Source organism: Lissotriton helveticus, chromosome 12, assembly GCF_964261635.1.
Source record: "Lissotriton helveticus chromosome 12, aLisHel1.1, whole genome shotgun sequence".
Taxonomy (NCBI): Eukaryota; Metazoa; Chordata; class Amphibia; order Caudata; family Salamandridae; genus Lissotriton; species Lissotriton helveticus.
This window is the reverse complement of record NC_136073.1, coordinates 6,609,035-6,634,173: the sequence shown is the minus strand read 5'-3', so window position 1 is coordinate 6,634,173 and position 25,139 is coordinate 6,609,035. Positions and strand designations below refer to the sequence as shown.

The 25,139-nt window shown below is 47.8% G+C and overlaps 1 protein-coding gene across 4 annotated transcripts in view; it reads right to left on the bottom strand.

The window, feature by feature from the left end:
* Window positions 1–364: 364 nt before the first annotated feature.
* The window catches only part of SBNO2 (strawberry notch homolog 2), a 324,007-nt gene continuing 299,232 nt past the window's right edge, over window positions 365–25,139 (bottom strand). For all 4 annotated transcript variants that reach the window (XM_078669941.1, XM_078669940.1, XM_078669942.1 and 1 more), the window contains 9 exons: window positions 19,776–19,884; window positions 19,090–19,164; window positions 14,493–14,636; window positions 13,290–13,384; window positions 12,205–12,297; window positions 11,905–12,036; window positions 7,757–7,833; window positions 5,302–5,492; window positions 365–1,148 (listed from right to left, as the gene is read on the bottom strand). In XM_078669941.1, coding sequence (XP_078526067.1) covers window positions 517–1,148; window positions 5,302–5,492; window positions 7,757–7,833; window positions 11,905–12,036; window positions 12,205–12,297; window positions 13,290–13,384; window positions 14,493–14,636; window positions 19,090–19,164; window positions 19,776–19,884 — 1,548 coding nt within the window. In that variant the 3' untranslated portion in view covers window positions 365–516. The remainder of the gene's footprint in view (window positions 1,149–5,301; window positions 5,493–7,756; window positions 7,834–11,904; window positions 12,037–12,204; window positions 12,298–13,289; window positions 13,385–14,492; window positions 14,637–19,089; window positions 19,165–19,775; window positions 19,885–25,139) is intronic.

The following is a 25,139-nucleotide window of genomic DNA, read 5'->3' as shown; positions in this document are numbered from 1 at the left end:
GCGCGACCTACTCCAGAGGTCAGGGCTTGACTTACTCCAGAGGTCAGGGCTCGACTTACTCTAGAGGTCAGGGTTTGACTTACTCCAGAGGTCAGGGCGCGATCTACTCCAGAAGTCAGGGCTCAGTGTGGATGGTGCTGGGACCGAGTCTTGTGGACGTCTGCTCCACTCGCCCATGAAGGTCAGAGACTAAGTGTTCGGTCAGAGGAAGGGCAAGGAGCACTGCCATCTTAAGGCAGGCCCCTTAGACAGGGGTTGTTTTTTTTACCATTAAGGATTTAGATACATTTGTATACATATATAAATATATATATGTATTCATGTGTTAAAGTATATATATATTTATAAATAAATTTAAGGAGCTATAGGTCCCCCCCCCAAATATACAAATAACGTTGTTAGAAAGACAAGTTCCTCTGGCTCTCCCCTTTAAACAATGGATGCCTGGGGCTGCTCCGCACGGAGCCCATGTCCCAGGGGACGTTGCTGTACGCGAGTGTCTCACGGGCACTGGAATCAGCCAGCATCCCAGAAGCTAGCTAGTGTTTCGCCCCCGAACTGAATGACACTCTGTCGATCCAGGGCGTCGTCCTGAGGGGGGTCGTTTAGTGTCCTCAACATTTCCTCTAGAATTTCCTTAAAATTCATGTCCTGGTGTGCCGCGTCCTCCTCTGCTGGCTGCTGCACCAGGTCCAGCGGCATGGCCAAAGGTTCATTCTGAGCCTGGCTCGGAAAAGACGTGTGACCCAGAGGGGTCTGCTGCTGGTTCGTGTAGGGCTGCAGGAAGTTGTATGATGCTAGAAGTCCATGCGACGTTGTGTGGGTCATGGCAGCCTCCGGCAGGAACTGGGGTACTCCTGGCTCAGCCTTCCTCACCACCTCAGATGTGCATTCTATTGGGGGGCTGTAGGTCAAGTCTAAAACCTCATCCTGCTGCAAAAAGTGCCGAGGGTAGTGCGCACCTTGCGCCGGCTGCATGAGTTCCACCGGCTGAGGCTGGAAGAGATGTGCTGGAAGAAGCGGGTATGGTGGGGGCTTTGCCTTTTCCTTGGCGAGAGCTGCCTCCTGGCGCTTGCGCTTCACATTGGCGTCCATTCGCTTCAGCTCTTCTAGAACTTTGTTCACGCAGTTCTCAGGGATTTTGATACCTGAGGCAGAAAACATCACAAAGGTTGTTAAACAGAGACTGGAGGGCAAATGTAGTTAAATCAACCCTAAGATAGAAACAGCTCAGACAAGCAGTGAAGAACACATTAAGAACTGTAAGACCAATCCTGCAAAGGACACAGCGAATGCACAGAAAACCACAAACCTGCACAGAAAAGCAGGAGGAACAACATATAATACAGACTGTCTGCACAAATACAGGTGTCAGCTGTGAGCAATGCAAGATAGAGGACAAAACAGCACAGAACACAGCAATGCATTAGCAGAGGGAGGCAGCTAAGGGTGAAATAATAAAGACAACACCAGAGGAACCAGCCAGGAGGTAGAGGTGAAACAGCAAAGTCAGAATGAGAGGAAAGGACCAGACTGAAACAGGTGAACAGGGGTACAACAAAGGGGAAACATCACAGACTGCAAAAAAGAAACTGATCAGGCAACAGAGGCGAAGCAACACCAGCAGAGTAGAAACAGCTCAAGCATCAAAGGGAAACAGCTTAGGCATCTCAGGGGGAATTGTAGTGATTGCAAGAGAGGAACAGACCAGGCAGCAAATGTGGAAATAGTACATTCAGCCACAGAGAAACGGCAAATAGAGCCAGACAGCAACAAACTACAGTGGAAGCAGCTCAGGCTAGGTCAGAGGAACAGACCAGGCAGCAGATGGTAAACAGCGAATAATACAAGACAGGACTCAACCAGGCAGAAAGAAGGCATAAAGCACAGGCGGCAAACAAGGAGCAAACCAGGCTGCAGAGGGGAAACAGCGCAGATGGCAACAGAGAAACAAGACAGGCAGCAGAGGAGACACAGTACAGATTGCAATATGTATAGAACCAAGGCAGGAGAGGGGAAAGGGCAAAGTCAGCAGAGGGGAAGCAGCACAAACTGCAATAGGGGAGGAAGCCAGACGGCAGGAGGGAAGCAATATACATGACAATAGAAAAACAACCCAAGTAACTGAGGAGAAACAGCACAGACGGCAACACAAGAATAGACCAAGCAGCACAGAACAAAGACTGCACCAGAGGAACAGCACAGACAGGAGAGACTGCAACAGATAAAGAGCCAGGGTAGGAGAGGAAAAACAGCAAAGACAATGACAGACATCAGAGAAGAAACAGAACAGACAGCAGAGACTGCAACAGACACAGAACCAGCGTAGGAGAGGGGAAACAGCACAGACGGAGACAGACATTGGAAGAGAAACAGCAGAGGCAGCAACAGATACAGACCCAGTGCAGGAGAGGGGAAACAGCACAGACGGTGACAGTCACCGGAAGAGAAACAGCACAGGCAGCAGAGACTGCAACAGATACAGAACCAGCGTAGGAGAGGGGAAACAGCACAGACGGTGACAGACACCGGAAGAGAAACAGCACAGACAGCAGAGACTGCAACAGACACAGAACCAGTGTAGGAGAGGGGAAACAGCACAGACAGCAGAGACTGCAACAGATACAGAACCAGCGTAGGAGATGGGAAACAGCACAGACGGTGACAGACACCGGAAGAGAAACAGCACAGACAGCAGAGACTGCAACAGACACAGAACCAGTGTAGGAGAGGGGAAACAGCACAGACAGCAGAGACTGCAACAGATACAGAACCAGTGCAGGAGAGGGGAAACAGCACAGACGGTGACAGACACCGGAAGAGAAACAGCACAGACAGCAGAGACTGCAACAGACACAGAACCAGTGTAGGAGAGGGGAAACAGCACAGACAGTGACAGACACAAGAAGAGAAACAGCACAGGCAGCAGAGACTGCAACAGGCACAGAACCAGTGTAGGAGAGGGGAAACAGCACAGACAGTGACAGACACAAGAAGAGAAACAGCACAGGCAGCAGAGACTGCAACAGGCACAGAACCAGTGTAGGAGAGGGGAAACAGCACAGACAGTGACAGACACAAGAAGAGAAACAGCACAGGCAGCAGACACTGCAACAGATACAGACCCAGTGCAGGAGAAAACCGCACAGATGGTGACAGACACCAGAAGAGAAATAGCACAGGCAGCAGAGACTGCAACAAATACAGAACCAGTGTAAGAGAGGGGAAACAGCACAGACAGTGACCGACACCGGAAGAGAAACAGCACAGACAGAAGAGACTGCAACAGACACAGAACCAGTGTAGGAGAGGGGAAACAGCACAGACAGTGACAGACACCGGAAGAGAAACAGCACAGACAGCAGAGACTGCAACAGATACAGACCCAGTGCAGGAGAGGGGAAACAGCACAGACGGTGACAGACATCGGAAGAGAAACAGCACAGGCAGCAGAGACTGCAACGGACACAGAACCAGCGTAGGAGAGGGGAAACAGCACAGACGGAGACAGACACAAGAAGAGAAACAGCACAGGCAGCAGAGACTGCAACAGATACAGACCCAGTGTAGGAGAGGGGAAACAGCACAGACAGTGACAGACACAAGAAGAGAAACAGCACAGGCAGCAGAGACTGCAGCAGATACAGAACCAGCGTAGGAGAGGGGAAACAGCACAGACGGCGACAGACACAAGAAGAGAAACAGCACAGGCAGCAGAGACTGCAACAGATACAGAACCAGTGTAGGAGAGGGGAAACAGCACAGACGGTGACAGACATTGGAAGAGAAACAGCACAGGCAGCAGACACTGCAACAGATACAGACCCAGTGTAGGGGAGGGGAAACAGCACAGACGGTGACAGACATTGGAAGAGAAACAGCACAGGCAGCAGAGACTGCAACAGATACAGAACCAGTGTAGGAGAGGGGAAACAGCACAGACGGTGACAGACATTGGAAGAGAAACAGCACAGGCAGCAGACACTGCAACAGATACAGACCCAGTGTAGGAGAGGGGAAACAGCACAGACAGTGACAGACACAAGAAGAGAAACAGCACAGGCAGCAGAGACTGCAGCAGATACAGAACCAGCGTAGGAGAGGGGAAACAGCACAGACGGCGACAGACACAAGAAGAGAAACAGCACAGGCAGCAGAGACTGCAACAGATACAGAACCAGTGTAGGAGAGGAAACATCAGAGACGGTGACAGACACCAGAAGAGAAACAGCACAGGCAGCAGAGACTGCAACAGATACAGAACCAGTGTAGGGGAGGGGAAACATCAGAGACGGTGACAGACACCAGAAGAGAAACAGCACAGGCAGCAGAGACTGCAGCAGATACAGAACCAGTGTAGGAGAGGGGAAACAGCACAGACGGAGACAGACATTGGAAGAGAAACAGCAGAGGCAGCAGAGACTGCAACAGATACAGAACCAGTGTAGGAGAGGGGAAACAGCACAGACGGAGACAGACATTGGAAGAGAAACAGCAGAGGCAGCAGGGACTGCAACAGATACAGACCCAGTGTAGGAGAGGGGAAACATCAGAGACGGTGACAGACACCAGAAGAGAAACAGCACAGGCAGCAGAGACTGCAGCAGATACAGACCCAGTGTAGGAGAGGGGAAACAGCACAGACGGAGACAGACATTGGAAGAGAAACAGCACAGGCAGCAGACACTGCAACAGATACAGACCCAGTGTAGGAGAGGAAACCGCACAGATGGCGACAGACATTGGAAGAGAAACAGCACAGGCAGCAGAGACTGCAGCAGATACAGACCCAGTGTAGGAGAGGGGAAACAGCACAGACGGTGACAGACATTGGAAGAGAAACAGCACAGGCAGCAGAGACTGCAACAGATACAGACCCAGTGTAGGAGAGGGGAAACAGCACACGGTGACAGACACCGGAAGAGAAACAGCGCGGGAGGCAAGGGTCAAACAGCTGAGGCAACAACAGAAAACAGCTCCTGCACCAGAAGCTGGATTTCTACTCATATGGAAATGAGCTCATAGTGACCAGATTCCTTCCCATTTTGGGAGCTCAACACCCAGCGATGGGATTCCTCTCTCGGAGAATCAGAGTCGACAGGGGTTAGATTCCTACCCACAGGAGAGCTGAGGATATAGTGAGATGAATCTGATGACTGGGAGCAAAGAGCCCAGTGACCAGGGTCCTGCTCGTGAGAACCGAGCACACAATGATGAGATTCCTACCCAGAGGGGCAACGAGGACCTGCTGACTGGATTTCTACACACAGCAGCAGCTAGTGACTCGACCTCAGCACTCACCAACTTGTTTCCTCTTCTCCTTGGTCCTGAGCCGTACAATCTGCAGGTAGCTGTTGCTGGTGACGTCCGATATAACCCCCGCAATCCTGCTCCAGACACGCAGCAAGGCTCCGCACAGCATGTAGTAGTGACGCAGACGCATTCCCACAAAGCACTGCTTGCCCTCCTCGTTCTGCTTGCAGCTTCCATGCCTAGGGGTGGGCCACGAAAAGACAAGACATGAGCTCTACAGACCCGTCTGCTGTAGTGTGAGACACTATGGTGGTCAAGCACTCTGCACTATCCCCACAGTAGCACTGAACACTCTACAATACACCTACATGCACATATAGGCATCCTTCGGCACACCGCTGCACTGCAAAATCAGCTCTTGCTAACACATTGTCGTTTCCGCGTGGGACCAGGGTCCAAATTTCTACAGCCTTCGTGAGCAAGAAGCCACGCTGCAGAGCTATCTCTCAGAAACACACACAAATACCAAGCGGGGGCTCCTCATCTATGCACTCAGTCGCGGCACTGCAAGGCTAGCTCTCAGAAACACTCGCAAACATCCAGCGGGGGGATTCCTCATCTATGCACTCAGTCGCTGCACTGCAGGGCTATCTCTCAGAAACACTCGCAAACACCAAGCGGGGGATTCCTCATCTATGCACTCAGTCGCGGCACTGCAGGGCTAGCTCTAAGAAACACTCGCAAACACCAAGCGGGGGATTCCTCATCTATGCACTCAGTCGCGGCACTGCAGGGCTAGCTCTAAGAAACACTCGCAAACACCAAGCGGGGGATTCCTCATCTATGCACTCAGTCGCTGCACTGCAGGGCTAGCTCTAAGAAACACTCGCAAACACCAAGCGGGGGCTCCTCATCGATGCATTCAATCGCTGACCTGCAGTGATAGCTCATACAAAACCAAGCGGGGGCTCCTCATCGATGCATTCAATCGCTGACCTGCAGTGATAGCTCATACAAAACCAAGCGGGGGCTCCTCATCATTGCATTCAATCGCTGACCTGCAGTGATAGCTCATACAAAACCAAGCGGGGGCTCCTCATTGATGCATTCAATCGCTGACCTGCAGTGATAGCTCATACAAAACCAAGCGGGGGCTCCTCATCGATGCATTCAATCGCTGACCTGCAGTGATAGCTCATACAAAACCAAGCGGGGGCTCCTCATCGATGCATTCAATCGCTGACCTGCAGTGATAGCTCATACAAAACCAAGCGGGGGCTCCTCATCATTGCATTCAATCGCTGACCTGCAGTGATAGCTCATACAAAACCAAGCGGGGGCTCCTCATCGATGCATTCAATCGCTGACCTGGAGTGATAGCTCATACAAAACCAAGCGGGGGCTCCTCATCGATGCATTCAAACGCTGACCTGCATTGATGGCACATACAAAACCAAGAGGGGGCTCCTCATCGATGCATTCAAACGCTGACCTGCATTGATGGCACATACAAAACCAAGAGGGGATTCCTCATCGATGCATTCAAACGCTGACCTGCATTGATGGCACATACAAAACCAAGAGGGGGCTCCTCATCGATGCATTCAAACGCTTACCTGCATTGATGGCACATACAAAACCAAGAGGGGATTCCTCATCTATGCATTCAGTCGCTGACCTGTAGGGCTAACTCACCGAAACACTCGCAAACACCAAGAGAGGGATTCCTCATCTATGCATTCAGTCGCTCACACTAACAATATAATTTAGTTAGCAGAGAAATACACCACAAGTGTCTTTCTACGCCAAAGCAAAATGAGGAAAATGTCTTTAAAACTGCGCTGTGGCTTAACTCATGCAGGAGAGAGATGAAAACTGACACAACAACAAAGAGAGGCAACAGCATATCCCAAGCACCGTCATCGAGGAACTCGGGTCTCCTTCCACAAAGGGTGAACACGACCAGTCTAGCAAACGGAGGAGCAGAAGGAACTTTAAAGATGTTAGGACTTGGGTAAAACACAGTGGATGCCCGAGCCCCCACCCCATCTTCCATCCAACCGACTGTGGTTCTATCCTCTCTTAACATGTTCCCATGCAGCCCGAGCCTCTCTTAGCATCAAAAGGATAATGTTACTTACCCAGTAAGCATCTGTTCGTGGCATGTAAAGCGGACAGCTCACGTGCCTCGAACAAGGCAATCACCACAGGGCAAACATATGTGTAAAGAGTTTGTCCTGTGGTGAAATGTCGACAAATCCCACAGGACTCTCTCAGTCTAATGTATAGAACGCGCACACTGAGAGAATGTTGCTCCTAACGCACCCATGGGATCGCAGGCATGCTCTCTCTCATTCATTTGAAATCCGTCTAGGCTCCACACAAAATACATCCTCTGTGCTCTCTGGGCTTTTGAAAACCCTTCAAATATGGACAGATCACACGAAATAGGTTCTCTTGTACAAAAAGAACTCTCACACATGCAGGCGACTCACATACTCACCATAAAGAGTGGACGCAGCTCTTGAAAGAGAAGTCGTACTGATTGTCCCAGTGTTCCTTAGCTTCGTCTGCTGTGATCTACAACCAGAAACAGATGTCCATGACCCCCTGGGATAAATGCATACCCTCTCACACCCTTCATCTTTGAAGATTGCAACCGACTTCCCCCTCCCACCATCCCAATACGACACAGGTACACATTCTCCACCTGATACTGATTCAAGTTAATTCGGCCGACACCCCTTTCTCTACTGCGTCATACGAGGAGCACATTTGGACACATAGCTTTGTGCCAGAAGGGGCCACACTACTATCCATCCAGTGGGTACGTGAGCAGTGCCGGCTGAAAAGCACTGCGCGTGCACGGTACTGCCCACTTCCAAGAACGCACACCAATGCGGACCCGGCAGACAGCTGGTTACCTTCTTGTACGCCACTGCTGGCTCTTCAGCCCCCTGCCCACCCTCTGGCGCACGAGTCTCCTGGCACAATGGTACTCGCCCCGTACCTTATGACTACAGTGGAGTGACCTAAGCCCACCTACCTACGGAAATACACCAAGCTGTACAGATATAGGGTTAGATGTCTTGGGATTTAATTAGGATAGGATAGCATCAGAATGTTGACCTGGAATGTCAATAACCTATTAAATCTGAAGAATGGGGGAAACAATTTGTAAATTTTAGGGCACGCAGGGATACAGCTTGATCACTTCAGGAGAAGCATCCAGCAAATAATGAGGTGGCTCTCCGCAAAGCACCTTTTGGTATCTCAAGGTGTTAAGGCTGAATCTCAGAGTTCAACCGAGAAGACCATTATTACAAACGAACAATAGTTACTTACCTGTAATCTGTGGTTCTCCAGTATTGGTGTCTTTCATAGATGCACATGCCTCAATCATTCCCTGTCGTTCACTCCCACTCCAACGACGGGGAATGATTCAGGCATGTGCATCTATGAAAGACACCCCAATACTGGAGAACTATCTCTACTGTTCATGATGGGTTTTGTTTCTCAGATGCATTCCGTGGCAGATTCTTTTGCTGTTGGGACCCATAATTAGGATGAACATTCCATGAAAAGGCAGGGGCTGCGTCAATAGATCATGATGTGCAAGACTTGCAAGGCTTCGATGTCTATGATACCAACATCTGATCTGCTCGAATCTTGGGCAGCGAGGCACCCGGCTACGCAGGCTTTTACTCACGATTCTCTTCTTCATATACAACAGTGGTTCTCATTGGTATCGCCCCTGTGGTTTTCTCGTCCTGTCTTCTAAATCGGAGCATTGACTCCTAGCGTCAGGCCTGATTCTAGAGCCTGGCTTGAAAATTACAACCGTCCTCCACAAAAGAACATTTAATTTCTCAGAAGGCAAAACATTTTGGAAATTGTACTGCTCTCCGTGTGTTTATTTATTTCCAACCTCAAGTTACTTCAAGGGGGTTGGCCTCCCCGGAGTAAGTATTACCCTACATTACCACACTTATTCACTCGGGTGTCACTGTTGTCTCCAGGTTTCATTCATGCTGAAACAGTCCTATTCGTTGGGATATTTCAGATGTTCCCATTTTATAATTGTCCTGATGAGACCCATGTAAGCTAGCTGGGGTCGAGCAAAGGAATTATTACTTAATGGACTGATCTGTAGAACTCTAGGTGGTAGTTTGTTATGTAGACCTTTTATCTTTTCCCACTGATGTATATTGCTTTGTGCTGTGCGTCACACTAAGGTCAAAATGCACTATCGTGGTTGTCTGCCTTCCTGTCCGTTGTATGGACTCAATAACTCATGAGATGCATTGCTTTTCATTTTATTTGTGGTGGTCTTTTGTGAATTCATGGTCTTAAAAGCATTGCCTGCATGAGGTTATCTAACCTTTAAAATAGATATTCCTTCTTAAATGTTACATGTGAGAACCAGTGTTGCATAGAAAGTTCATTAGACCCAGGCCCCCATGGGTTTAAGGGTCGCTCTTGTGGACTATTAAGTTTACTCATGAAGCTGGCATTGGTACCCCTGCAACAAGAGACCATTTTTCCCTCAAAGGTCAATAACTTCATTAGATCATGTGCGAGGTGGTCAAACATGTTAACTGACCATGCTACACTGTTCATGGAAGGGCATTGGAAGCCTGAACGCTCATTGTGGTCCCAGACAGGAAGTCGCAAGATGACGCCCGTCCAGCACACACAACAGCAGATACACTCAGTTTAAAAAAGAGCAGCACAAAAAAGCAACTATATCTGCCAAGTTCCAATCCCCAATGGTCAGAGTTAAAAGTATAATTAACTATTTCAGAAGGGTGGGGAAAAACAACTGGTTATGTAGGGAGACTGCATGAGAATTTTATGTTGGGACTCTTTTACGATTGGTGGAACAGGAGGAACTCCCGCCCCACCAAACCTGAGGTTCTCCTGCCTCATTTAGAGGTGGGCAACCAACAGATGTCAACCGGTGAAGGCTCAGCTGGCATCTTTGTTGGAAATCTCTAGCTCAGGGCCGTAAATGTATAAACGGCTAAATGCTGGCCATATTGAAGGAGAATTTACAGAGGTGGGACAAGCTGTATTCTTCAGTGATGGACAAACAATGCTTGTCAAAATATTCGTCGTCTTACTCGAGATACTACATTTAATCCACAATTTGGCAATCTGAGTTCCGACAAAGTCGATCCAGATGATTAAGTCTTTAAGATCGGATTCATATAAGAACTTATGAACGTATTTATCCTAAGTGCAAACTTGATGGGGAGCTTTGTGAGTAGTGTAGCTGCACTTTCCTCACCAACATCTTTGCTGATGAAATAACTTTGCAAAAATATTTATGTTACGTTGTAAAGTTTTGTATAGTGCTCGTATACCCGAAGATGTCTTGGCGCTATGCTGCATACGGGCGATCAGCAAGGCAGGATGGATACCAAGTGGCCTGGGTTTTGAAGAGCCACGTTTTTAATGCTTTCCTGAACTGTAGAAGTGTCTGGGAATTTTTCAGATTCAAAAGGGATGGAATTCCACAATTTACTAGAGATTATATGATAGATTGTGTAACCTCAAACACATCTCCAAAGGCGTTATTCAAGACATTAGTTTTTTTTAAAGCAACGTATTGCATAGGTACACAATTTTGATGTTCACTTATTGGGAGCAACAACCCAGTGGTAAGTACTACAGTGCTGCCATCAAACTGGAATAATATCTGTGTAGAGTCCCGGGGATTTGTCCTGGCTGATTATTTTATTACTTATAACCAGTTTGACACTATAATAAGATTTTGGAAGACTAAAGTTTTTAACTGGACGGTTTTATCTGTGTCTACAGAAGGGGACTTATGCACGGCACAAAAGTATTTCTCAGATTTTTATAATACAGTTTTAGAGCGTGAAGAGCTGACCTAGCACTTATTGTGTTCTAGGCACTACACACTTTATGACTACTGAATAAAAAACTTGGGGATCTCCGAAGTTACTGCTCACTACTGCATATGCTTTTGGGAAGGAAGGAGACAAAAAAAAAAGCATCTATTTTTTGTACTTCTACAGTAGCTCGGTGGGGTACATTAGTTAACAGGAATAAGGCTGGGTTCCCCAAACATGGAGAGCATTAAAGACTACTTTTAGAACATTTTAATAAAGACAGAATGATTTCCAGTGTTTAACAGTATATAAATACTTCTGGATTTAAGAAAAATGACAATGGATATTTATATTCACGTAATGATTCCGATAGTCGGGGCTACATGTCAGCTCAAGGTTTATAACAATGAGCTCAGCACTAGCCTGGACCATCTTTACCTCTAAGAACTATCGCACTAAATATCCCCAGAGGAAAAGCCATCTGATGAAATTGTCAGAGTTGGGTACGTGCTCGGTTTTGTTCCTACATAGTTTAAATTCTTTTTGCCAAAAGGCTCTGCTGTTTTTTGACTACGTTTGCGCGACACAAATAGCAGATACAAACATACATATATGCAAACACATCCACCTACCTGTGTACTTGATGGATGGTGTACTTTCAAATTAAATGTTATGCACAATTGTATGATATCTTTATAATGACTGAACACTGATTTATTGGCAATGTGTATATTTATGAAAGGGCATGTATGCAAAATCAATAAATCAATGAAGCCGCCGCGCCTGCACTTACTCGTTGATATCGCTTGCTCAGATTGTCCAGGCTTTCGGCGTTGCTCTGCTTTCCGATGTTCGGCTTGTAGACAATGCAGCTGTTCCCCCACCGTTGCTCTGCCAGCAGAGTCGTGAACATGGCACCTCGCACCTAAAAACCAACAATGAACTGTTAGCATGTTACCCACACCAGCATACACACACTCAGCACTGCCCGCCACTCATCCAGCTTTACCTCCTGTTTGCGGATAGTGTTCCCTCCTCCCGACCCCAGGCCTGAGAGGCTACACTGATCTGGAACGCTGAGCCCATCACTCACCTTGTAGGAAATATAGAAGCCATCATTGGGCCCCGTCAGCTGCAGGGACTTCTCGTACGCCTCCTCCCACTTCAGGCCTCGATCCACACTGATCTACACACAGGAAAGATCAGACGCGTGTCAGAGATACTATGATGGAATGGACTGCAGCAGGCCAGGAGCTCAGGCAACAGAGGCAGAGCTAGGAGCAGGACTCCAGCTCCACTATAACACACTGCGACAACTCCTAGAGCCAACCTGGACAAGAAGTAAAGTAAAGTCCACATTTGTAAAGCGCACAATCACCCGTAAGGGTCTCTAGGCGCTGGGGGCCGTCGGGAAGATTAAGCGAGCTATTGCCCAGAGTCACATGGTGCTGGGCTAACCTGCCGCCGGAGCCGGGGATCGAACCGTGGTCCCCAGATTCCAGCGTCAGTCGCCCTGGCCGCGGCGCCACACCTCTCCCACAAGAGAGTCACTCTGCAACCCAAGATCGGCCTCCAGACAATATACTGACCAGCCAGGGCCTAAACCAGAACACAAAGTCCAGAATCAAAGTAAAAAACACCTAGTGTTACTATAATTCTGAGTGAACCCCTTCTGCGTGGACCCGTGGTCATTCACATGCCCCTAAAGTCCTTCCAACATCCTCCAAGTAATTCCCACACTACCCTCCGAACTTTGCAGGCTCCCTCAGTCCTTCCCAAGCCCATCAAAACTTCTGTGTGAGGCCTTCACATGCCCACACTAGCCACGCAACTTAAATCCTTCAAACCTCTCTCATTACTTTCTGGGCCTGAGGCCATTTCTATGCCCCTGTACATCTCCATGGGCCTCTTCCAGTACTTCCCCTGCCCCTCATTACTTTCCGAGCCCTTAGGCCATTTCAGGCCCCTGCGCTGCTTCACGTGCCTCTTCCAGTCCTTTACCTGTCCCTCGCCACCTTTCATGCCCCATGTCCACCTATGCCTCTGCAGTGCTTCACGTGCCTCTTCCAGTCCTTCACCACCCCAACACAATTTTCCATGCCCGAGTCCATCCCACAACCACTAGTTAGTGGCCGCCCAACAGAAATTAGCTCCAAGAAGACATACGGCTGTTCCTACCTTATAAAGCACAACCTGCCCATCCTGGGGATGCCCTGGAGTTAGGAAGATCTCATGGCTCTCTTCATAAATCTCATCCACCCCGGGGGCCAAATCTAAGGAGTAAAGACAGATTATTGAACAACATCACGATCATCAAGCGTGCACCAATCTCCGAGGCACAGAGCATGAACTATGACATACGGCTTGAACAGCAGCACCCCAGAGGGCAGGCCCAGAGGGAGTGGAGCAGGAATTATTAGTATTTAGAGTTTTCTATATCGCTATCTAGACAAAGGTATCAGTGTGCTTTACATGTTATGTGATAAGATATACAAGAGGTACGTGAGAGGTTTCGTAAGAGTCGTTGTTGAACAACACAGCATTAAGTGGTTATAAAGTCACACACGTACGCATTGAGGAAGGCATCGGTTGTAGGCAGGAATGTGAATGAGTCGATGGGCAGAAGTCCTGAGGACTCAGTGTTCATCTCAAGTGAATATGAGAGCCATGCTGAACCGCCAAACTAAAAATGTAGCTGAACTTGGAAAATACAGTTTAAACATTGTCGAAATTAACCCTAGGCGTAGTACTAAGCTACACTTGCGGAGCGTGCGTAGTTTGCGCTACTACACTCTACACGAATTAAACGTAGCACTGTGCAGAAACACGTAGCTTAGCGTAGCGGGCATTTTTTGCCTGCTCGCTGTCCTCAACGTCAAGATGGCGACTGCGAGCGAGCAAAATCAACATCCCGGCGAGACTTTTTCCTCATTCGTGATCAGCAACATCAAGATGCAGATCACAAGCGTGGAAAATAAACCTTCCGGCGAGATTATCAAGGCGGGAAGGTCAGGTTTCTCATTGTGAGTGGTCGCGTATGCTCGCGACCGCTCGCGATGAAAAACTACTAGTCGGCGTTGAGAAAGCTGCTGCTCGAGAACAAATCTACTCGAGCGGCAGAAAACGACCGCTTGCACTGTGCAAGATGCCGTTTGCAATGATTGCACAGTGCGGACAAGCATCCGGCACTAGGCAATCAGTGCGAACAGCATTTTCCCTACCGAACTACGCAGTTCGCGTAGCTAAGCGTAGCTCGCTTAGTGCGAAGTGCACTTCTCTTAGCTACGCGTAGCGCTACTACGCCCAGGGTTAGTCCAAATTTCTAATATTGACTTCTTGACCAGCCCTGCCCCTGAATTTAGATGCAGGATCATTCCTTACCCAGAATGCCCAGGTCGTATCTCCCCTCCTTCTTGTCTTTCTCGATCAGGTAGTCGAAGGTGTCCGTGAAGTACTGGAAGAGGCTGTTCTGCTTGTGCACCTCCAGCCCCAGGATACGATTCAGGAACTTAGTGAGAGAGCAGTCTGAAAGAGCAATGGAGAGAGATGAGACGTCAGCCAAGAAACAGCAGCTATTGGAGCATGGAGACAGCACCTGCACAGAGCTAGGAGACAGCAGTACTGGCGAGATAGAGAGAGAGAGAGATAAGACAGCAGCGAAGAAGAGAGGACAGCAAGTCTAGGGCCACGAAGTAGGAGCAATGGGGAGAGACAAGGAGGCAGCAATGGAGAGAGACAAGAAGGCATCAATAGAGACGAGAAGGCAGCAAGAGAAAGAGATGAAAAGGCAGCAATAGAGAGAGACTAGAAGGCAGCAATAGAAAGAGACGAGAAGGCAGCAATAGAAAGAGACGAGAAAGCAGCAATAGGGAGAGACGAGAAGGCAGCAATAGAGACGTGAAGGCAGCAAGAGAAAGAGATGAAAAGGCAGCAATAGAGAGACGAGAAGGCAGCAATAGAGAGAGACGAGAAGGCAGCAATAGAAAGAGACGAGAAGGCAGCAATAGAGACGAGAAGGCAGCAAGAGAAAGAGATGAAAAGGCAGCAATAGAGAGAGACGAGAAGGCAGCAATAGAGAGAGACGAGAAGGCAACAATAGAAAGAGACGAGAAGACAGCAATAGAAAGAGACGAGAAGGCAGCAATAGAGACGAGAAGGCAGCAAGAGAAAGAGATGAAAAGGCAGCAATAGAGAGAGACGAGAAGGCAGCAATAGAGAGAGACGAGAAGGCAGCAATAGAGAGAGACGAGAAAGCAGCAATAGGGAGAGACGAGAAGGCAGCAATAGAGACGTGAAGGCAGCAAGAGAAAGAGATGAAAAGGCAGCAATAGAGAGACGAGAAGGCAGCAATAGAGAGAGACGAGAAGGCAGCAATAGAAAGAGACGAGAAGGCAGCAATAGAAAGAGACGAGAAGGCAGCAATAGGGAGAGACGAGAAGGCAGCAATAGGGAGAGACGAGAAGGCAGCAATAGGGAGAGACGAGAAACAGTAGAACTTGGGTAGCCAGAAACAAAAGAGCAGCAATGAGATGGCTGCAGCAGGGAGACCACACAGCAGTAATACTGGGAGACAAGATGCCACCAAAAGACAGCCAACAATGGGTAGACAAAGAGGCGGGAACGATGGAGGGAAGGGCAGCCCAGGAGCCTGCTGCAATGGGGAGAACACAAGAAAGCACTAATGGGAGGCAAGGAACACGTTACTTACCTGTAACAATCATTTTGGTGCTTCAAGCTTTGCTAGAATTGCATGCTGTGCATTATCCCAAATCTAGAGGTTGATTCTTGTAAGGTATTGGGTTATTAGTTAGTGGGGTGAGTACCAACCTCAAGGAATAATCACAACCCCTGCCAGGGTGAACCCTCAAAGTCAATTAATGAACCTGAGCTCAGCCCCCTGGTGTCAATGGCCCGAGCAGGCCGGCTTAATTTAGGGCAATGTATAAAGTATACATGCACTACTAAAACAGTAATAAAGTTGAAATGCAAAACATATAAAATCCCAAACCAAATTAGGAAAAAAGAGTAAAACTCAATCAACAAAATGAGAAAAAAATGACAAAAATCCAATGAAGGGAACCGGAGATGCACATTTTTAATTTTAAGTCGGAATTGCGCCTAGAAGCATGAAGTGCCAATGTTAGTCAATGCTCATGGTAGACATGAATCTCTGCGCTGACTGTGAAAGAGCACTGGTTGGATACACCAGCCAGGTTCATCCTGGTCAAAGATTCTGCCTTCGAAATGTAGTCCTTTAAGTTCATATATACCACAGGAGTGCACTTCTAAGGCCTTCCCCGGACCTCTGGGGAGGCAGTTAAAGCCTAACAAGGTGTCAGGAAGAGGACAACAGGAGGACCCAGTCCAGGTCGAGTTCCCACTGCTCAGCTGGCAATTGCAGGAAAGGCCTGTTGTAGCATGTTGTGTCGCAGCAGCTTTAACTGGCGGTCAGCCTTGCGACCCTTGGAGTCCACTTCTTTGTCCTGAGTACAACAGAAGACAGCAGGCCCAGACAGCAGGTTCCACCCTATTCTGATCTTCTTCAGGTCTAGGAGTGTTCTGAGGTGTGTGCCTCGAGATGCCACATTTATACCTGGCACAAGCTAGTGGGAGGGAGAAACGGCCTTTACAACGCGGCTTAACCTTGCGTGCCGTTCCTGTGCAAGCGGAACAGCGCTTTCCTTAACCACGCATATGCCTTAACCACGCTTCTGCATGGTAGAGGCAGTCAGTGCTCTAGGTGCAGAGCGGATGGGCGGGGAGAGGTACAGGAAGGGCCGGGAGAGGAAGGGCCGGCATGCGTCTTAATAAGTAGGGATGTGGCTGGGGGAGGGCATGTCAGGGTCGTTTTAAGGGCTGGGGGCCGGTTTCATGGCTCAGGTAGGGTGGGCTGGGGTCGGGTTCGTTTTTTGGGCTGCAGGCCGAGTTTTAAGACTCAGGGTGGGGGAGGGGCAGTTTTCAGGACTAGGGGTGAGTTTTATGGCTCAAGGCGGAGGGAGCTGGGGTTGGGGTAATAAGCTGGTCTGGGCAGGGTTTTAGGGCTTAGGGTGGGGGGTAGGGGGAGTTTTTAGGGCAGATAGATTGCAAGGATGGGGCTGGGATTTAGGACTCAGGGTGCTGGCTGGGGTGAGATCTTTACCACGCATATACCTTTACCAATCTTGCCTTTACAACTAAATTCATTGTAAAGGCATGTGTGGTAAAGACGTGGTCTTTGTTAAGACCGCGTTAAGGCATGCGTGGTTTAGGGACTCGTGGTTCCGTCATACGCCAGTGGGAGGCAATGAATCATGAACACACACTAACCCATGGGGTAAAATTTCCCAGGGCCAACCCCACTCACTTGGAGCATTTTCAAGATAGTAACATTCTTTGGCCATACTAATGGGGGCAGGGGGTGTACTATAGCAAGCCTAGTATGCTCCCACGCCTAACAGTAAAATACAGTTTGAGGAGGAGACCAAGCCCACAATAAACGCAGAGACATTAGCCCGGTAGAACAAAAGTAGGGTTTTCATTTAAAAGACAATGGGTGCAGAAGAATGGTTTTGGCATCCAGTTTCCCTTCCTTTCAAGTGTGACGCAAGGGTTATATGTAAAAACCAGCAGACCTGCCAAGCAGGAATTGACACTGTAATGTCAAAAAGGATGCCTGCATCCCTCACCCTGCATGTTGTGGGATCTTCAGAGGAGTCATCTCTGCCCATTCAGGTCTGCCAATTGTTTGCTCCTGGGAGGCATTTCACACCTTTTTCACTCCCACTCGAATGCTAATCCCTGACTGTCAGAAGTAAGAGAGCAAATGCAGATTTAGCCTCCAGAAACTTCAGGCAGAGAAAAGGTAACTTTCTAAAACAACATTTTCCTTAATATCTACTAATATTCAATCAAGATCAAACTTCACCGTTGTTTTATATTTTTTAATCTACTAAAAATAGTTGTTTAAATATTTTTCAAGCTAGTCTCATTCTTGAGATACACTATTAGGATTTTCTATCTCTTCTCTGGGTTTCTACATAGGACAGCTAGGCCTGCCACAGTCAAATATAGCTTTTGGGGGCTAGTCACTGTAAGGACGTTAACTTTAAATTTCTACATGGCCTACTTTTAAGTACCACGCACCCACCCTGGCTTGGGGGAGACGAGGCGTACGTAGGGGTGACTTATTAATATTTGAAAAGGAGGTTTTGAGCTGTCAAAAGGGTTTATTTGACAGGTCAAATTGCAGTTTTTATACTGTCAAAGTCCGGCTACAATGGGAGGCCTAAAGCCTTGTTTTACACTACAACTGTAGTGGATGGCACAATAGCTGCTATAGCCATCCTCAGAATGCATTTAACTGAAGGTTCAAGTTCTGGGTTAAGTCTCATATTATCTTGAATCCATGTAGTGATCAGACAAGTGCAAATATTGACGTCTTTGGGTGGTGAGAACGGGGCGGCGGCGAGCCTGTGTCCAGAGGGATTTTAACTTATGAGCAGCAGTAAATCTCACAGAGAAAGAGTCGTCCCGGGGTTTGGTGTGGGGGTAAAGCAGAGCCAGTCTGTTTTCAGTGTGCCACATCGTTGTTTTGTCTGCACAACTGGTGCTTTGGATGGAGACTATTTATTCATCTTCAAGTGTTTACAATCTTGTATGGCACTTTTAGAGAGCTTTGGAATCTGTGACTGTTAGAAAGGAAACACCAGATTTAGAGTCTCGAAATCTTTAAAGTATGCGCGGGGAGTTGCCATTATGGAGAGGGAACGCATCGATGAAATACAGGGGAGCGGGAAAAGAGGGAATAGTGTGACAGGAGAGCGGCAACTGTGGTAAGCAAGAGACTGTCAAACAGGCAGAGAGAGAAAATGTAGGAGTCAAGTAATAAGAGGAGGGGTCAGTGAGATTACAAGTTTAACAGCTAACTGATTAACAAAGGTCAAAGTGATAGTCAAAAAACACGAAGGCAAAGACTGACGGAGCGACGAGTCACACCTACCCTTTTCCACAGTGACACATTTGTATTTGGGCTCCCTGCAGCAGATTCCAACAGAGATCAGACCTTGCTTCATCTCTGGGAATAAAAGAAAAGGAACAGACAGGTATCAATGGCCTGTAAAGTCAGCCGCAAACTGCAGTCTGCACACTAGAGCCCACGTACAGCATGCTGCAGCCCAGGGACTGCACTATCACACAATGAGGTCCACAGACTACAGCACACAACAGCCTGCACTGACACTCATGTAGGCCACACACTGCACTAAAACACGCTGTATTCAAAAACACTACAGCCCACACCCAGCATGTTGCAGCCCAGGGATTTTACAGCCACATAATGTAGTCCACAGACTGCAGCACACAGCAGCATGAAGAGCACCGTGACACAAGCACACATTACATCACCACATGCACTGCGACACAGGCACACATTACATCACCACACGCACCGTGACGCAGGCACACATTACATCACCACATGCACTGCGACACAGGCACATATTACATCACCACACGCACCGTGACACAAGCACACATTACATCACCACATGCACTGCGACACAGGCACATATTACATCACCACACACACCGTGACACAAGCACACATTACATCACATCACGCACCGCGACACAGGCACATATTACATCACCACACTATCTTGCATAGATCGGGGGTCCTTCTCTCACCGAGGAAGAAAGCAGCGTCCCCACCAGGGTAGTTCTTGGGAGGAGGGACTTTGTTCTCTGCCTGCTGGAGGATAGCGGCAAGGATTCTGCTGAGAGCTCTGGAGCCGTACTGCGGAGAGACAACATACACATGGAATGCACATAGGTAAGGGCACTTTAAGTGATGCAAAAAGTGATAGGGTCTACCCAACTGTAGTCAGAGTAATGAGCATTCTCAAAAAGATGCTGAGAAGAGTGTGGCCACAGCCCTGCACAAAACGAACACACTGGTAATATTTATAGATTGAGGTCAGCATTCATCTTTGTTCACGTAAAATGTATAACCTGCCAAAGTGTCTTTGTTTCCAAATAAGAACTTCACTAGAAAGAGACCAAAACACTAATGTACGGGTGCTCTCTGAAGTCATCTGCTTTCATATTCTGTAAGAGAAACATTTTAAAAAATATATTCTTTTCATTACAAACACAATATAATCCGACCAGTGTGTCTGAGGTTGTCTATTGTCATCGGATGATATACAGTATCTTCAACGGGTGACCCACATCATATCTTTAATACCACAGCCGTAACCCTCAGCATATTTTCCATTGTCCCCAAATCCTTTTCCATTTCTTAGGGCAGCCTCTACTGTGGTAGATCGTATGTTCTGCCAGCGACAGAAACATCTTTAAACCTGTTACACATCGACTCTTCGCCCTGAAGAAGGCTATTATCCCCAACTACACCAAAACAGCGGTGTCTACCACTTAGTAAAAAAACAAAAAAAGTGACATCTGTGCTATAGATGTATTGAGAGAATAAAATGAAAAGAGTAAGGCTTTCGGATACCGCCTTTGACTGATGTTCACAGGAAGAGGCGAGGTGTATATGAAGAGGCAGAGAAAACAAGAGAGAGTTGAGGAAGCGTGCACTGCTGCTGCTTCTTGTTCTGTGCGCACGTGCGGCAGACACAAGCAAGTGCTGCCAATGTAGTACAAATGATGCTCTGAGAGAGTAACTTGCCTACTGGTGCTGCAGCCCAAGGACAAGCACTTCTGTTGTTTGTGCGACTGCTGTGAGGCGCTTTGCCTATGAGCAGAGACGTGGCTCCTGCGGACTGTGATGGAAGCGAGACTGCAGTGGTCCATGCTCGGGGGGGCGGGGGTGTGTGGGGGGGGGGGTGTTGTGGGTGAGTGCAGCTCATAGTATACTGTTCATGCTGTTCCTGGCTCCTGTATAAGGGAAGCTTGAAATAATTGTCAGCCGAGGTTTACCTCGTTAGTAGGGGTGCTTGTCCTTTGTTTGCCTCTGCTGTTACTGCTGAGTGTGTGGGTGAAGCTTTCACGGTGTGTGTATATGTGGGAGGTGGTTGCACAACACGCTTGTGCGCGCGCACTGTTGCAGCTGCCACAACTCTTCTCATGATACACGAAGGATGGTCACAGGTTAGTGGTGCTCCCACCCCCTTAATTAAGGTATCTGAGACAAAGCAGATAAACTCCAAAGAGAAGATTTACTTACAAAGGACAGGAAAGACGTGTGCTATAATTTCAACCCAAGATAATAGGAGATAACTGTAGGCCAAACCCCTGCCAGAGGCTGCTAGGAAAAAGATGGTGACCACCACTAAATATGGGGGTTTGGTTATCCCTTTAATTCTAACACTGAACAAAGAAAACAGTTACTTATCAGTAACAATGGCGGTGCACCATGAATAGTTGTATAGCCACAAGCTAGGTCTATCCGGCCACGTAGTGGCTGGGCTAGAAAAGTTCATTTGTTTTTCCTGGAATTTTCCAATGTGCTTTACAATTCCTGCCAGTGCACCCCTCATTTCTGTCTCTGCTCCTTATTTCCCATGAAGGATGGTCTTGTGGTCAGCTCATCTTGAAAAGAATCCAGATTGTGTACACTTCAAACATACCAAAGCCTGTCAAGCCCAGACAGGACAGAGGGATCAAATGTATACACTGCTGGGATACGTTGCAAAGTCGTGCACATGTCGCGGTGTCCAGCTGAAGATTATTTATTGGAAACCTGTATACAACCACACAAGCTCTTGGGGATGTCAGAGACGCGTGCTACCTGGATGAAGGTAACAGAGCATCATGGGACACTGGAAACAACCCAGCAGTCACGCACACTATACTCCCCACGCCACGTAATACCAATACAGCGTATTTCACTGATCGTCAAAGCCAGCATGAGGACACCGTCTTCTTACCAGTGACCAGGTAGAAACTAATAGCAACACTGCTGACAGCAGCCGAGCAAAATCCCTCTCCGGGGCAGAGATGCTTAAAAGAGAGGAGCGAGTTATCGTCTCTGGAAAAACAATGCAACTGGCAAATCCTGCATCACCCAAGCAAGGCAAACCCAAGATTTTCTCTCACCTCCGAGACTCCAGACAAAGCACAAAGAATACAACACATGGAGAATTATCTCAATTACGAATACAAAACGCTCTCCTGCCGACAGTGGTGCTTGAAGAGGTGGCAATCACTGACGGTCTGATATGGCACTCTTTACAACATAAACCCTGGAGGGATTAATATCCTTGCCAGACTCCAATCCCCACCCCTGGCCCCTGGCCCCAAGCTAGAAGACTTTCAGCAATGTGTTGAGTCCGCCATTAACTGGCAGACACATTAAAGGAATAAAGCGGAGGTGTAGCACCCATGTCCCGGTGACGCACAAAGAGCCACCATGGGAAACTAAAACCAAATGGATGCCAAAAGGAGAGCATGTGAGCCAGAGTCTGAGGGCCGCGGTGTACAAGCGGTGGTCAACGGCATGCCATATCAAGCATGGACGCAGGCCACTCGCCGGCACCAGCCCTCGCGATGCCAAGTCCGGCAGGTTAACGGCAGCACGCCAGTGCCAGGTGACCAGCCCGACGTCCTGATCACTGCCACTGAATATGTGCTTCTTGTGTTCCATAAAGTTTTCACTACGTCATGGGCAAGCTGCTGTTTCAAAAATCAGGAAACAAGTCACTATTTGAAAGTTCAAATGCCTCAACCCAAGACAGCAAAACATCGGTAGCACCAGACGTCCCGCTAGTCAGGAGAACACACCTGTAGATGATGCACATGAGGGAATACCAAGGGCTGTGCTGGAAATGATGGGAAAGGGGAGCAGAGAAGAGACCAGAAGAGTAACACAGCCTTCTTGCCCAGAAGGGTGATGACAATACACCTACAAGCAGGAGAGCTGGTCCTTCTTTGCACACTACAAGACAACTAAACGGCAACAACTATTTTATCCAAGTTCATTACTAATGGTAAGACGAGGTGATATCGCAATCAAATCTATGGCCAATATATGAACAACACCGTTTGCTAGTTTTCTCAATCAGCATGCTCAAGTCAGACAGGGCGCTCGAGTATGCCAGACAAGCAAAGAAGACACAAAGGACCCTGGGCTCATCCGTGCTGCCGGAGAGTGAAGAGCAAGAGCCGGAAGACATGAGAGAACAAGACAGCGGGGAGCAGAGAGAGCGGAGTGACTGCATTATCAACAAGCAGAACGGCTCTTGCCACAAGACAATACTGGACAAGAGCCAGGCCATACTTAAGGTCCCTCAAGAGCATATACTGTGATGAAAAGCAAACTCCCCAGAGTTGCGCTGTTCATTGTTGATGGGCTTCCTGAGGAGGAGGGCAAAGTTAACCGCGCCAATCTATAGTGGGTAGCAGCACCATTTTGACTACACTGTGCCAGGCACAGCGAGGACCATTTGTGATTTATACCCCAGTCCTGCCTGATGAGGCCCAAGATATGTCGGGCTGAAACGCGTCGACCGTTTCTGGAGAAGCCCTGAATAAATTGAAATGTTCACAAATAAAATGTGTGAGAAGTACGAATAAGATAAATAATTACACTCAAGAGGAAAGCCTAACAATCTCTGAATACAAATTGTGCCAATATTTGGAATCCTTTCAATGACCAGTCCATAGGCAGAAGATTGTTATTCCAAAATAAGTGTTCTTCTTCAATTAAACAAAATCACAGTTCATTTCAACAAGTTCAGTTCAACAAGTCCATTTCTTCTTTTACTTTAAAGGTCACAGTTCATTTCCACGTATCTTTTAGACCAGTTTATTCACAAATTCAAATCAGCCGACGCGTTTCGTCCTATGCGGACATCATCAGGGCTCCAGTATTAGAAATCAAACACTGTGTTTTTAATCCACTGTAACGTTACTTTCAGTAATCCTATGATGCCAAAATATCCATTCTGGGTTTGGTGTACAGTCATCTGTAGCCCTTAAGTTTTATGTTCTCTATTTGAAATAAAAAAACGTAGAACTGATTACCTCGTGATATTAATCTCAATGTAACAAGATTCTTTCTTTACTCTTTTGTAATAAGCTCAAGATTTATTGCCTAATATTCCTTGCCCTTATTTCTACGTTTGGAATATATCTACTATTTATTATACTCAGTCCCAGTCCTTGTTCGACTTTTCACTTCTGAGATCGCAATTTATCACCATCAATATTCGTATTGTTTTTCAAATACTTCTTTCTCCTCTGGCCTGGCCCGATAAATCCTGACGTGTACCCGCTGTCGGCACAGGCTGGAAGGTTCCTTACAGCTGCTCCAGCTCTGGCCTCAGCAGCAAACACAGAACTGAGAAGCAACACATGTAAACAAACCACAGGCCTTGTCTGTATCCCGCAGGTATCATCAGGGTGAAGGTGGTGGGTGCACTACGGCTGACAATGACGTGGATGCATTGTTTGCAGAGTGGGAGTGAGTGCGAGTATGGTTTGTGTGTATGTAGACTGCACCTTGTGCGTGTGGAGAGTGTATGTTTGTGTGGAAGCGGTGTCTGTCCGAAGACTGTGTGCACAAACTGTAAGCGTATTTACATGTGAGACTGTATGGAGGCTGCAGGTGAAGAGGCTTTGTGAATAAGAAAACAAGTTACTTACCTGTAACTTCAGTTATCCAGTATTGGTATCTTTCATAGATTCACATGCCTGAATCATTCCCCGTCGTCGAGGCGGGAGTCCCACGGTAAATAAAAAAGCAGTGCCAAAAGCACTTTGCAGTAGTAGGCCCTAGAAAAAAGGCCTGAGGCCTATATTATAGTAGCCTATCTACCTCCTTATGCTAAAAGACCCAAAGTCTTTGCTCCAACCAATCAGCTCACAGCACCCTCTAGAACCTTCCCTGCAGAGCCAGCTCTCCTCAGATTTTCGTAGCACAAGTGGGAACAAGTATCCCAAACTAAGAGAACTGACTCTCCGGGGAGGAGGGTGGGTTGCATGTGAATCTATGAAAGATACCAATACTGGATAACTGAAGTTACAGGTAAGTAACTTGTTTTCTTATCCAGTATTGGGGTATCTTTCATAGATTCACATGCCTGAATC